Here is a 14,016-nt window from a genome sequence, read left to right on the forward strand (position 1 = left end):
ACCTATATTTCAAAGCATAGGGACAAAAAATAGAAACTTTGGTGATTAAAACTAATTAGAGCTAAGTATTTGCTTTTAGCAATTTAAGATGACTCATGGGACAGCATTGTTATAAGTAAAGATCTGCTTCTCAAGGCTTAGAAAATAATATTCTATTACTACCCTTTCAGAAATAACTTATGTATTTATTACTTCAAGTGGTCAAATTACTACAAATGAAGAATTCCCAGACATGTAATTCAGCTATTCTTAAAGAGTAGGACTGATTAGATGAGTATCTTCTACTACAGATGAGTATCTTCTAATCACATAATTAACAGTATTCTTTACCATGTCAGAGCATCACCATCATAATATGAAAGTTATAAATGCTTACCATTGCAACCTTCAGGGACACGGAATCCATACTTGATAAATTTGAAAGAGGACCCTAAAAATCAACAATCAAACAGAGGGATAAAAAAAGGTCATACTAGCACATAGAAACAGAGAAATAATAAAGACTACAATCAGTTCAGTAGTTAGTTTTTATTTGGTCCCGCTACAGGATCTTAAATGTTTGGAAACTATCACCATTTCAGTACTGAAATGCTGTTAACAGCTCATTTGCATTCCACCACTCCCTTAAATTAAAAGCTGAGAATATGGAATTATTATTATGTCCTTTCAAATAATTTTCTTCCTTCTTCACCACTAAATAAAGTAAAAAATAGCCTTCCACAAGGTCTAGAATAAAAACTGAACCGCAAACTGGCTACATCCCCTTGGTAACCTGGACTTAAGAGACAACAACTTTGCTCTATCTATCTGCTCTTGGACTGTGAAGAATTCAGACCCACTTCCCAGTAAACCTTCTGTGCTGGTATGGCAGTACAATGCACAAATGCTGCTTAACCCCCCAGCAAATTCTGTGACAACATCACCTCTGCAGCCAGGCAGCTGTACAGACAGAAATGAAAATTGCTACATTAACAACCATTAACAACCTGCCCTAGTCAACTTGAAATTGGTTTTAAAACAGGAGATAGGCTCATGAATAGAAAACTGAGTTATTAATCAGATTATTTATACATTTATTTATTCATCTTTATACATAAAAATCTGTTGAGTTTGGGCACTTTATGCAAAATTATTAGCTGAAGAAACAACATAAAGCTCTCCAACAGAGTTCTGCTTTCTCCAGAAAACACTGTTTTTCACTTCTACAAAAGATCACAAAAGGACATAGGCACAGCTGAAGGCAAGAAGGGCTGTATTAACACCTACCACATTGCAACTGTGCTTCACAAGAAAGGGAGAGCATGAGCTCTGAATTCCAGTTTTCAGCTCCTCTAAGAAATCTCAAGTTTTCACTTTGAGAATCTCACTGTCTTGGTACTAGAATAGCTACAGCAACAAATAAGGACGAAAGAAGAAACTATTTCAAACTACTACTAAACTCATCTGCCAGTTTTCCACGGAAGGAAAAAAGCAGCAATTACCAAATGCATGCAGCTATCTATGGACTCCATGTGTGGTGCTACAGGAAGCAATGAAGAAGATGAATGCTGCTTATATATACAGCAGGTCTAATATGTCCTAGGTGCACTGGGAATGCTGATATGCAGACCCAGTGTGTACCAGACAAGCGGTACAGGACTGCTGCACACCAGCTCCGCTAGGCCTGCTGAACACACAGTAAAAAAAACTGTAGCTGCAAGTGCCTGCATCTAAAAGTCCTCGTCCCATGTGAAAAACCAACATTACTGAACCTTTCCTTTCAGAGGAAGCCTAATTTGCAAAAATATTAGGGCCAAATTTCCACTAGTTGGCAAGTGTGTGGTACCCCCTCAACATGTAAATTCTGTAAGCTCACCTGTTCGGGTTTGTGCTGCTGCAGAGCGTTATAAATGTAACTCAGACCAGCTCTTGTTAGTACGTAGGAAGCTTGCTCATTTATGAGTGTATCTAAATGAGCTTCAATCTGAAATATTAAGCATAAGGTATTTATAAAGAGTGTGTGAGAATATTAAATGTAACAAGTTCTGGGGTTAAAACATCTAGAAACACAAATAAGAAGAAAAAAAAAAACAAGGAGAGTGATCAACAAACAAGGAAATAATACAAATACATACAGCATAACTATTTTATCTATTTATATTTTCCATATTACAAGGAACCAATAATAAAAATGCAGAGAATTTTCTGATGTCTGATCGATAAAAGAACCTAGTTTTTTTGTATTTGTAAATACAATGCCACCAAAAATGAAGATTATAGACTTGATCTTAAAAATTCCTATGTAATTTTATTTTCCTATAATTCTTTGAAAATATGTGATAAAAATTATTTAACTCTTATTGAAAATACTGACAATAACATGGCAATTTTACAATAAACAAGAGACAGTCTTTCATAAGGAAAATAAAACCAAAAATAAATCATACTAAGAATTGATTTTAAAGTCAATACTGATAAACGTGTATTGAAAATAGTCAACTGAATTTTGAAAAAATGTCAACTGAAAGAATAGACAATGATATTACAGTTATCCACTTTGTTTTAGTTATCTTCATATGAAAAAAACTTTTAAGAGTATTTTACATTCATAATATAATCTTTACTTTGCAAGAAAACCTAATCCCTAAATCCAGTCACAGCAGCAGCAATAATTTTTCAGTTTGAGCAGTCTCAGAAAGCCATTTGAGTATATATATATATTATTATTTCATTTTCACAGATAAGTACTCCACAATTTTTTTCTTCCAATCCTAAAGAAAAAAAAATAATATATTTATAAGGTTTTTTTTAATAAGTCTAGTAAAATGTAAGACTCTTTTGTCTGATACTTAAGAGTTCACCTTTTTACTTCCTAAGATTGTTAGAAGAACACACTTTCCTTTTTAAATCAGAAGGGAAATCTTAATATTTCAATTTGGAGTTTTTAACTGTCTTTGTGAGTTCTTTTTCTATGAAAAATGTTTCTCCTATTAAATATGCCATTCTAACTCCATTTGAATAACCTACTTATGTATAATCTTAAAGATTTTTTTCAGTCTGTTCCTGTATTTGTAAAATGTTTGAAGAAAGTAAATGATATTAAATGTGTAAGCTTCAGCTCTACTGCTTTTCTGAAGAATAAATCAATTGCAACATTTACTGTGAAAGGAACTCTGATAAAAGAAATTAGAAATACCCCAGACAGTTTGGTGAGGTTGTCTGTTTGTTTGTTTCAGAGCTAAAAGGTGCTAGAAATTCTGATTAGGAGTAGAAAGTGAAAAATGGCTCGCAGCCAATCCTTGCTGATCTCTTTAAATAAAAATTTGTAACTTTTTTCTATCCCCTCAACTCCAAATACTCTCCTGAGATATACTGCAGACATATTTATGTAGCAAAATATAAATGGGCAGTGGCCAAGTTTTTGCAAGTCAATAGTTTCTAAATTTTCACTTTCATTGCAAAATGGTACCATGTATGAACTACTATCCCGGGATGTGAGGGGAAACCAAACAAATGAGAAAAGAGAGGCAGAAAGCAGGACTGAAGCAGTAACTTCAGCTACACTATATTCTAATAGAAAATAGATGATGATCTAGTACTAACTCTATGATGGAATACAGTCAGCCATTTGACTGTATTGAGTTTTCAATTTCCATTTTCTTCTTCTCATACAGTTTGCAGACAAATATTAGAGTGATTACGATAATGAAAATGTTCACTGGTCTGGGTTTATCTGCAACTAAACCAAACAAAACCAAATCTTTTAATCATGTTCTGTCTGTTTAAAATGAAAAATGCTATCTGCTCATGATCTCTGATAAGAAGCCCTCTTATCCCATTTCCCCAATATTGATAATGTTGGCTTTGGGTTGAAATACGTTCACATCATGACTTACAGTGTACAAATATCAGTAATAAGTTAGTTTTTTTTGGGGCTGCTAAAGCTTACCTGAAACTGCAACATTTCTAGACGTTTGTCAGTGAATTCAAAAAGAGCCAGAGTAGTCCTCATCATGTAAAGTGAATTTACCATGTAGGTTGCCATATCAGCGGTGCCCAAATTACTAGCAGACATAGTACACATCTGTAACAACGGATCTAGCACACAAGACAGAACCTAAAATAGCAATCACAGAAAAGAGGGAGGGGAGGGAGGAAATCATGTCACACGAGGCTTCTAACCTCATTCTGTCTCTATCATGTATTTATTCCCCAAAGCAGAATAAAGAGGAATGAGAGTTTCCAACTGTGAAAGCAGTTTTCTACTGGATTTGTCAGCAGGTGATCACCTACCACAGTGATGGGGGAAGTATAAAAACCTGAGAAGAACAGATTCCAGCCTAGCAGGAGGAAGAATAACCCAGATTAGATAATTGGTAATTGTGCAATCTTGAGGGTGTATTTACTTACAGTAATTGGATAACAGAATTTAGATACTGTGTTAAGAGTAGCACTCCATACTCAACTGTAATTATCCATTCTGTTAGTCACCCTGTTATGTACATTACAAACTCTGGTTTGACAGAGAGCTCCAAAATGGGACCAGACAAAAAGATTAATGTTCCATCTACCTTTTGTGCACTGAAACTAACTTAGACATTCTTTATTTTGCCCCTCTCCCTCCTCTTCACACACATAAAGCAGTCAAACATCCTTGTACCTGCACAAAGTCAGCCTGACGGGCATCCAGTGGAATAACAGATGAGTCATGAGATGCCAGAACCTCCCGCAGCAAGTTAAGCGTCTGATTTAGGGCAGAGCTTGGGCCAAGATCAGGAGGTGGGAGCTCAACCTGAAGAACAAGATTATGTTTGTGGGGACTTTTATTAATCTCATTTACAGCAAATACCATCCAGTCTGTTAGCACAATGCAATCAGCTAGTAACAAAATGACATATAGGCACACAGAGAAGAACTTTAATTTGACACTGGACAAATCTAGCACATTTCAGACAATAACTGCCTACAACTTTCAGCACGACCATCTCATTCAGTGCCAAACAAGCAACACTGAACTTCTCCTTTCATTCTGACTGTGCCTGTTTTACCATTTGGAGAAACACTACTGTTTTGGCATTGAAAAAAAATACATTTACTAGATTAGGTGCCAGAGTAGCCACCTTGTTGGCACCACTGAGTTCACTTTGAGCAAGTACTTCAGAGTCTAGCGCAAGAAGAAATCTGGGAGATGAGTGCCATGCTGCAGCAGTTCTTGACAAGACTGCACAGCTCCTGTGATGCTGAGTATGAGAGCTGTAGTCACAAATGCAACAGTCTCAATACAGTCTCAATCCCCAGCAAGCTTGTGCCTTAAATTACACACAGTACACAAAGGAATGGCACACAAGCTAACTCAAGTATACCTACATGAACTGCAACGAGACTGCACAAACAGAAATGCAGGCTTATGCCAAAGATAAGAAGCAGGTAATGCAGATGCTTAAAAAACAAAGAAGGAAAGTTAGTGTATATTAGAGAAAAAAATATTATTTCCAAGTCAAATTATGAATATTAGACACCCTGAAATGGACTGAGATTCTATGCTATTTTTAACCCAGGCTCACATATTTTAGCCCTTTCTTTGTAACAGCCAAATATACATTAAGCACTTAATAAAACATTTATAGGAAATCTAGCACCTCTTTTTCCCAACACACATTTCTTAGGTTCTACTCCAAACATAGCTGCATCTTTTTGTCTCCAATGCTGCCTCAAACTGACTTCCTGCTGCCTCCAAACCCTTACCACAACCTCATTTCCTTCTGCCACCAATCCACTTCCCACCTTTCTCTCTTCTGCCCATGCAAGGGCAAACACAGATGTGGCTGGATCATGTAGGAGCAAGAAGACCCTCAGCAATACACAGTAAGTTAAGACTTAAAGGCATCATCTCTCCCCAGAAGGAGGGAGAAGTAAGTTTGGATGGGACTGGCCCACGTGTCTCAGTCAGGGTATCTGGCCTCAGGAGAGCAATGCAGCGTGCACTTCTGCAGCACTCTTAAGACTCCAGCTCTAAAGAAAAGGCAGCAGCTTTGGATAGCTCCAAATCTTAGGCAACATGTTCCATACCTTCCCAAATAAGAAACACCAATGAATGGAACAGTAATATGGATGTCTGAATCTTCAAGTTAGAAAAAAAAAATTAAATTCCAAGGGGCAGAGGCTGATGGCCAAATAAATCAAGGAGAGCGCAGCAAACATCTTCAGAGCAGAACATTGCAGAGCTTTCTGGAAATAAATCTATACCTGATGAACATGCCAGCAAAGAAAGAAAAAAACAACTCTCTCTTTGAAACCAGGCTGAACTTTTACACTTTGTGCTTTGAAACATTTGAGATACCATACATGTCCCCACACTTTTACCAAGACAGATTTAATGAAAACTTTTTTCATCCTTCTGAATATAAAATGTTCCTCTATTCTCACTTTTCAAAAGAGAGTATACTGAACTCAAGGAACTAATGGAAAACTAAATCTAATAGGTTCAGAGAATAGTTGTTCAACCCAAGCGGTCTTGAAAGCATGAAACAAATATTCTAGTAATAGGGTAATAGTGATACAAAAAGAGGCACTTACTCAGTGCTGATCAGTAGTAAAGTTTATTGAAAGTTACAGCACTGAATGACTCTTCTTGTTTCTTGTTATTTTTAGGGGTATGGATTGTGTCCTGAACACACTAGTTCAAGATTTGAACTGGACCATGTTCAGTGATATTTTGGCATTACTTTGAAGAGTTTGATGGAGTTTTCAGTTCCAAAACACACAGATCATAGCAATTATAATTTCAGGCTGCTTTGCACAGAATTTTTGTCTCCAGATGTAGTTAGTGCTCAGAAGCTCTTAAATTAGCTTCATCTTTCATCTGTCTGTTCCTTTACAGTCCACAATCTTCTAGGTAAGAGCAAGGAACAACATAATGGAAGAAGAAAATATGGCAAGGAAAAAAGATTTAGATCACTAGATTGTATTTGGGTTACCCTGAAATCCCTGACTACTGAAATAGAGATAAAATTATCAGTCAGTGGAAGGAGAATTAAAGTAGTGTTATATTAATTTTGAAAATTCTAACTTTTGACACATGAATACAAAGTGAGGGCTTTTTTTTCAAAATTAAAAAAGAAAATTTAAAAACAGACACTTCAAATTTATAGAGGAACCTACAGACTCCAACTCATGAGCACTAATTACTACTCTTATAAAAAAATAATTGATGTCCTGAATGTTTTACATGAGATCATTATAATTGATACTATTCCCAGAAAAATAGGTTTCAAATACATGCTGAGTTCTACGTTTGAAGTACCTCTTTCAGATGCAAGCTAGACAGCAGGTAACTAAAACATGATTAGGGAAGTTCTGCAGCAGCGAGTTCAACTGCATTAAAACATACACTAACACACTATTAAGCTTCTAATAGGTTTCAACTACCAGTTCAGTCATACAGAAATTATGCCAAACAGCTCTTCAGCCTTTCAAAAAACCCAAGAAATTATCCATTTTTAAAATCCAATATGCAAAACTGAAATGGGTACTAAAAGTTGTACATAAGCTTTAGTATAAAAATTTGTATCTTCTTTTCTGCATATTAATCAGTGGGGAACATATACCAAGCCAGCAATCTTCCTCCAAACATATAATCCAGAGCAGGTTTCTCTGTCTATGGGAACAAGTAGCTCAAAAGATGTCTTATAGAATTTTACAAACAACAAAGGAAAATACAGAAAAAAGAAAAGGCAGCATCAACAATCAAGAAGTGTGCTAATTGTTTCCCTTTCTCATTTACAGAAAAGGTTACATTTTAAAAAAGGGCAAATTTTCTTCTGAAAATTCTGCACAGTCAATCAGAACTTCATATACTATGGTACTTGAACACTAGAAAGTTAACAGTTATGATGTTCATGAATGGAATGGAATACCTCCTACACAAGGAGGGGCTGTGTTCTGCCCGGAGAAGAGAAGGCTCATGGGGATGGTTACAAATGTGTATAAATATGTGAAGCGTAGGATGAAGATGGTGACAGACTCTTCTCAGAGGTGTCCAGTAACAGGTCAAGAGGCAATGGGCACAGATTAAGACACAAGAAAACAATCTTTTACTGTGACATTAGTCAAGCACTGGAGACAGCTGCACAGTGAGGTTTTGGAGTCTATCCTTTGTGATATTAAAACTTCAGCTAGATCAAGTCCTGGGCAACCTGCTCTAGCTGACACTCCATGTCATGAGCAAGATGGCTGGACTAGGTGGTTTCTAGTTTCTTGTTGAACTCACCCACTCTTTAATTCTGTGATACTACTACCAAATAAAACAAGAGGGTAATTTAAAACACAGAACTCCACAGAGAAAACCCTACTTACAAGTAACAAATGGAAGGTTAGTGACTTTTATAAGAGCCTAAGCAGCTTTAAATACAACGTCTTAAGAATCCCCACTGGCAGAAGCTGGATCCGAAGTACTACAGAGTGGAAACTTGTAAAAATGCTATGAATTTTTCATGCTGTCAGTTAACACTGAGCAGCATCAACTGGAGAATCCATTCTCCTCAGTTGAGACAATATCCACCAGTAGCACTTCTAAGAAACCTGAATGCATGTCTTATCAGAGAAGCTGTCTTAAGATTTTCTGGTCCTATTAGGATTCTACAGAGGTGAACAAAGTAGAATATATAATGGCACGCTTGTCTTTTCAGCTATCAAGTTGGTCTTGGAAGAAAAGATAACTAGCTTTGCTTTGTTCTCATGGATCCATTTAAAAGGACAGTAGCATTCAGATCACAACAATAATCAGTCTTATTCAATCTGCCCCACATCTGATTTCCCAGAAATCTAATAGGTTTCACTCTGGCAGGAACCAAATTATGAAGGACAAATTTACAATTATTCCCATGCAACGTTTTAATATCTCTCTCACTGAACAACTTAAAAGATAATGTAATCACAGCATTTAATTAGCATACATCTACTCTAAAAAGAACAGCATTAAGGAATAATAATCCCAAAACTTAATTTGGGATATGCTACTAATAGTCTTCTAAACAGCTCAGACAGCAGATGACTGGAGTTTGGCACAATCCTTCTCCAGTGCCCTTATGATAACTCTCATTCCATTTTATTAAATGTTTGCAATTATCCTTTCCTTTAGTAATCGTTTAGTAAAGCTGGAGGAAGGACATGTGGGCTTGAATATTCCCACTCTCCTAATTTAACAGGTGGTCCAATAAAACATGCTGACATCGGTTGGCCTAACACACTTGTTAAAATGCCTCACCAATGGATTCATGATGATAAATAACTCCCATATTGAGAGGACTGAAAGAGCAGTCCATCCACTCCAGTCCATTAGGTACTCTGAACTTTACTCCCAGTTGCATTGGAACAGCTTACGTTGCTCTGACAATTACCTTCTCCTGGATTTACAATCATAAAATGATCATCTGTATTGGGCTGTTCTTAGATCCAGATAATGAGTAACACAAGCAGAATCCTGAATTCCTATATATTTGATTAATAAGCACAGAGTGAAAAAAAACATGGAAAAGGATACGTAAGGATTTTAACGATAATTCTGATCCACTTTACTATAGCATGGTTGGTGGACCCATGGCTGGGTCCAAAAAAGCTAAAAAGCAACAAATAAAACCACATTTTTTCAGCATAAGGACACCAATACTAGCCAAAAAACATTGTGGTTCAACCAAGAACCAGAACAAATCAATTGCTACCAGAGCTAGAAAGTAATTTGGCAAGAATGGCCAACACTGCCTCTGTAGGATAAAAGCCACTAAGGCAAAAGAGAGGCAGCGTCTGCAGTAAGAGCTGATGCACCAAACCTTCAGTGACACAGGAGATGGCTGGTGGTGCACAGCTTCTATAGGATGTCAACGTTGAACTCTACAGCAGCCTGAGAATCTCAAAGTTGTGAATGGCATTTTAAACCCTAAAAACAAAGTGTCTTTGTAACAACTCTGTTACCAAGCTTTGTGACAGGTTTCAAGAAATGTCAGAACCAGAGACTCCCTAGAGTACTGCATTTCTTTGATAAGACTGGACTCACTTTCCAGCAGTCTGCTGAAAATTTCTGTCACATGGATTTCAGATCAAACAGAGCTACCTGAGAAGCCGGAATGAGAACACCATAGAAAAAGCTTTCTCAGAACAAATAGTTTGAAGTTGAGAGCTGCTGAGTATTTTATTTTCAGATTCCAACCAAGATGCTTGAGATTTTCTTATGTAATGAAAAAAAAAGTCTATAGCAAAGTGCTCTGGGCAAACCAGTAAGTGTTCTGAAGTAACCAGGGATTTCCCTCTATCATTTACACCGATGGCTTGACAACCAAGAGGGAGAATCCTGATCTAAGACTGCCTAAAAGCTTCCATACACCTCCACACTAGTGACACTCCTTATGTAATATGGGACTCTTCTCAAAAATAGATATGAAGAGGAAGCTATTTTCTTGTCCTAGAAAGAACAGCCTGAAGTCTCAGTTTCCCAGTGTGCTGGAATTAGAACTAGAAATTAAATCCCAGGCAGACTGAATTCAATGTTCAACTCAGGATAATCAATAATCGAGGGAATTATTGTCTGTGGTGATGAGGACATCAAATTACCATCCTGTCATTTGTCTGCATCCTAAGGATGGGATCCTGAAGAGTTAGCATATTTAATGAAACCTGCTTTCATTAAATTCATGAGAAAACATGTTCTCAACTAGCTATATTTAAGTGAAAGATTTGCTTAAATCATATTCTGATCTATCAACTACTAGATACAATATAGATATTTAAAAAGCGAATTATCAGCAACAATAGATGATACTGAGAAAACACTATTATTAAAATTGTCTACCTGACAGGCCATTCACCACTTTCCAGTAATCTTAACAAAAGAGGCACTTAAACCTATAGAAATAGAAATATTTTTACTTCAGAACATCCCAGTTGCATTTTAATGTATCTCCAAAATTATTCAAATTGTCTTAAGAATCATATTTTAATCGAAGTATTGGACAACTGTTATTCTCTGAAACAGGTTTATCAATGCCTTAAGAAGAATAATCTAAATTGAGTAAGAAACTGCAATTTCCAGATAGTTCAAGTGAAAAGTGATTTATTAATTTTCCCACTGAATATTCTCTAGGTGCACAACAAGAACAGCAGTGAAGCCTTTGCAACTGCCTAAGTAAGTACAAAAGGTCTATCTTCCAGGGGTTTAATCTTCTTTAAAAATAATTAAAAAAAAACAAACCTGGAAGCAATTGCAGTGCACACATAGATGGCAAAAAGATAGAAAAAGGCTGGCATGTGAAGAAAATCCTGCTAATACATATAAACCATTTTTGTCTGAATGCTCATTAAAAAAAAGCATAGTAAAAAGCAACCTTCAGTTTCCTCAAAATGTAAAGGCACTGTGACATTCACTACTAAATTTACAAAGACAAATGAAAAGGCATAAAAACCTGCTTATCTGTACACTAACACACAAAAAACTAAGTAACAAGAGAATTAAATTTATGATAAAAGAAAGGTCTTTATCGCATGGAAACTAATGTTTTTCTGAGTGCAATCCACCTATAAATTCTGTATTTTTTATGAAGCAAAACTAATTTCAGTCATGAAGAGATAAGACATCATTCTATGCATTCAGTAATCCACTCACAAAGGGTATTAATATATGGTGCTACAGAGGACTATCTAAAACTCAGTTACGAGAACTATGCATTAAGAACAATAAGATTTCTTCTCAGACATAGAGTTACCTCATTGTTAACTCCTGAAGCAGGTTAATAAATAATTGTGGAAGCCTTTGTTACCCATATATCTAACAGTCCTCTAAATCTCTTTAAGCTTTTGACCTCAATTATATTCTGAGGAAAGATCTTCATAGGGCACACAGGCAACGTAATATGTTGATGTTTCAGACAATTTATAAATGTGTTTCTGAGAAAGAGAAATATTATGATCTTTTCCCATTACATGGTAGTCTCGGTATGCCATTCATTACTTGTAATATAACACCGCTGAAGGTGGCAGTGCAATCACTGCCTTCATTTAAGGCCAGTAAAAGCAAATTTGATTACTTTATAAAACAATGACAGCATCTAGAATTGCTTACATCCAGATTGGGAGCAGAGGGAAGGGGAACTAAGAGGGCAAAGAGGACTACACAACCTTCCCACAGGGACAACAGAATAAACAAACACACACTATGGACTAGGGGATCATAACTCCATTATCATTCTTCTGAATTCTACACATTTCCGAACTGAAAACAATGTATCACCCAAAACAAAACTTCAAAGACTGTGAGTTACGTGAGTAGGAAAATCATGTTGGATCCTAATTGAGTATAGATGTAATACCCAACAGGATAAATAAATATAAAAGAGATGAATACAGAGATGTATCCAAGCCAAGAAAATTTCTTTCCCTAAGCACTTTGCAAGCAAAGAGTAGTCATACATTTTTGCTAAGGTCCAACACTGATTTCTTTTCCTATAAGGAAATTTTACACAAATATTTTATTTTAGCTTACATAATGGGAAATAAAACATTTTTTGTTAAAGTCATGTTGTTCTTGTCCATTGCATGTTTTAGGAACTCAGCTTTAGCTGATCCTTGAAGAAGCATTAATAGCAAAGGAACTATTATTGATATGATACTGCATTTAAATGGAAATACCCGACAGCAACAATGCATTAAGTGGACTTTAGCAGGATGGACTGTGGGTGGTAGCAGCTAAGGAGTAACCCAATGAACGAATGAAACCACTGAAAGGAGTCACTGGGATATCTGGAGAGGAGGAACAACTGCTTCTTTGAGAAAGTCATTTCCCAGCCCCTGCAGAAAGACAGGAAATTAGGACTAGAGAGACTGTGCTGAATGAGAAAACTCGTTTGGGACCACAGAACAATGATGACAAAACTCAGAAAACCTGATTGAGTACTCAGCAAATTACGAGTGCACAAAGAATAGTTTCTGGAAAATGAAGTATTTTCCATTTTTTTGTAAGTTAAATAATTTAGAAATGCATTTACAAATGTTGCAGCAATGTTCACGTGATAAAACTACTGTTATAGTAAGATAGAAAAGCACAGAATTTGTTTGTACTTAGATTACCATTTTAGGATATACCTTGCAACTTCAAAAAAGGAATGATGCACAATTAACTACTGATCTGATGATGCCTTAATACAAATTATACAGCTCAATCGCCTGTTATACACAAATTATATTATTATAATATTATTATTAACACAAATTATACACCTCAATTGCTCTATTTCACTTACGAAAACTTCCTACTTTTGTTGCTTCCCATAGATTGTAAAAATATGTAAACTGTTCTGCAAAAAGAATATTGCTAACTTCAAGATTTTAGCCACATACCTACAAAACCTCCACTATTATTAGAATTAAAATATAAACAGAAAGTTTGTAACGTAGTTCCACAACTAAAATATTAAAAATACAAGACTTCAACTTTAGGAAAAACTGACATATAAAACAGCTATTTACCTAGTAATCTTACTAGACAAAAGGGTAATGCAAGCGTGTTTTGAAAGAAGAAAGCCATACAATTTTGAAACAAACCTTGTCCATTAGTTTACTTGCATGAAGACTCAGGCTATTAAAGAATATTTTCTTGCTCAACAAATGCATTTCTTCAATTGTTGTTAACAGTGTGGCAGCATTGTTTCCTACAATACCACTGAAAAAAAATTAAGATTATTTAACAAATCTAAAGTGGGGACAACATGATAGTTAGATATTTAAATATAATTTTAAGAAAGATTATTTTCACAGTTGAAAACTTAGAACAAATAGTTGCAAGGAACACTTCTCCATTACAGCTGAGAGATAAGCTGACTGTAAGAACAAGCATCATCAAGTATGTCACTAAGCAAATATTAAATACAGGTTATCACACTTGCACAAGCTTTTTTGTAGACTACTACAATTTACTGGGTTTTTGCTCTCTTATGCAATAAATCTACTTCTGTTATCAAAAATGAATTACATAACAAAAAGAATTAACTATTC

General features: G+C 35.7%; 1 protein-coding gene across 2 annotated transcripts in view; it reads right to left on the minus strand.

The window, feature by feature from the left end:
• Nucleotides 1-14,016, minus strand: part of COG6 (component of oligomeric golgi complex 6) — a 54,254-nt gene that overhangs the window by 7,573 nt on the left and 32,665 nt on the right. For both annotated transcript variants that reach the window (XM_005516329.3, XM_014252210.2), the window contains exons 13-17: nucleotides 13,567-13,684; nucleotides 4,640-4,771; nucleotides 3,929-4,096; nucleotides 1,856-1,963; nucleotides 377-430 (exon numbers count right to left, since the gene is read on the minus strand). In XM_005516329.3, the coding sequence (XP_005516386.2) occupies nucleotides 377-430; nucleotides 1,856-1,963; nucleotides 3,929-4,096; nucleotides 4,640-4,771; nucleotides 13,567-13,684 (580 nt within the window). The remainder of the gene's footprint in view (nucleotides 1-376; nucleotides 431-1,855; nucleotides 1,964-3,928; nucleotides 4,097-4,639; nucleotides 4,772-13,566; nucleotides 13,685-14,016) is intronic.

This window comes from Pseudopodoces humilis, chromosome 2 (assembly GCF_049639895.1).
Source record: "Pseudopodoces humilis isolate 2021_Gansu_Grassland_sample_001 chromosome 2, ASM4963989v1, whole genome shotgun sequence".
Lineage (NCBI taxonomy): Eukaryota > Metazoa > Chordata > Aves > Passeriformes > Paridae > Pseudopodoces > Pseudopodoces humilis.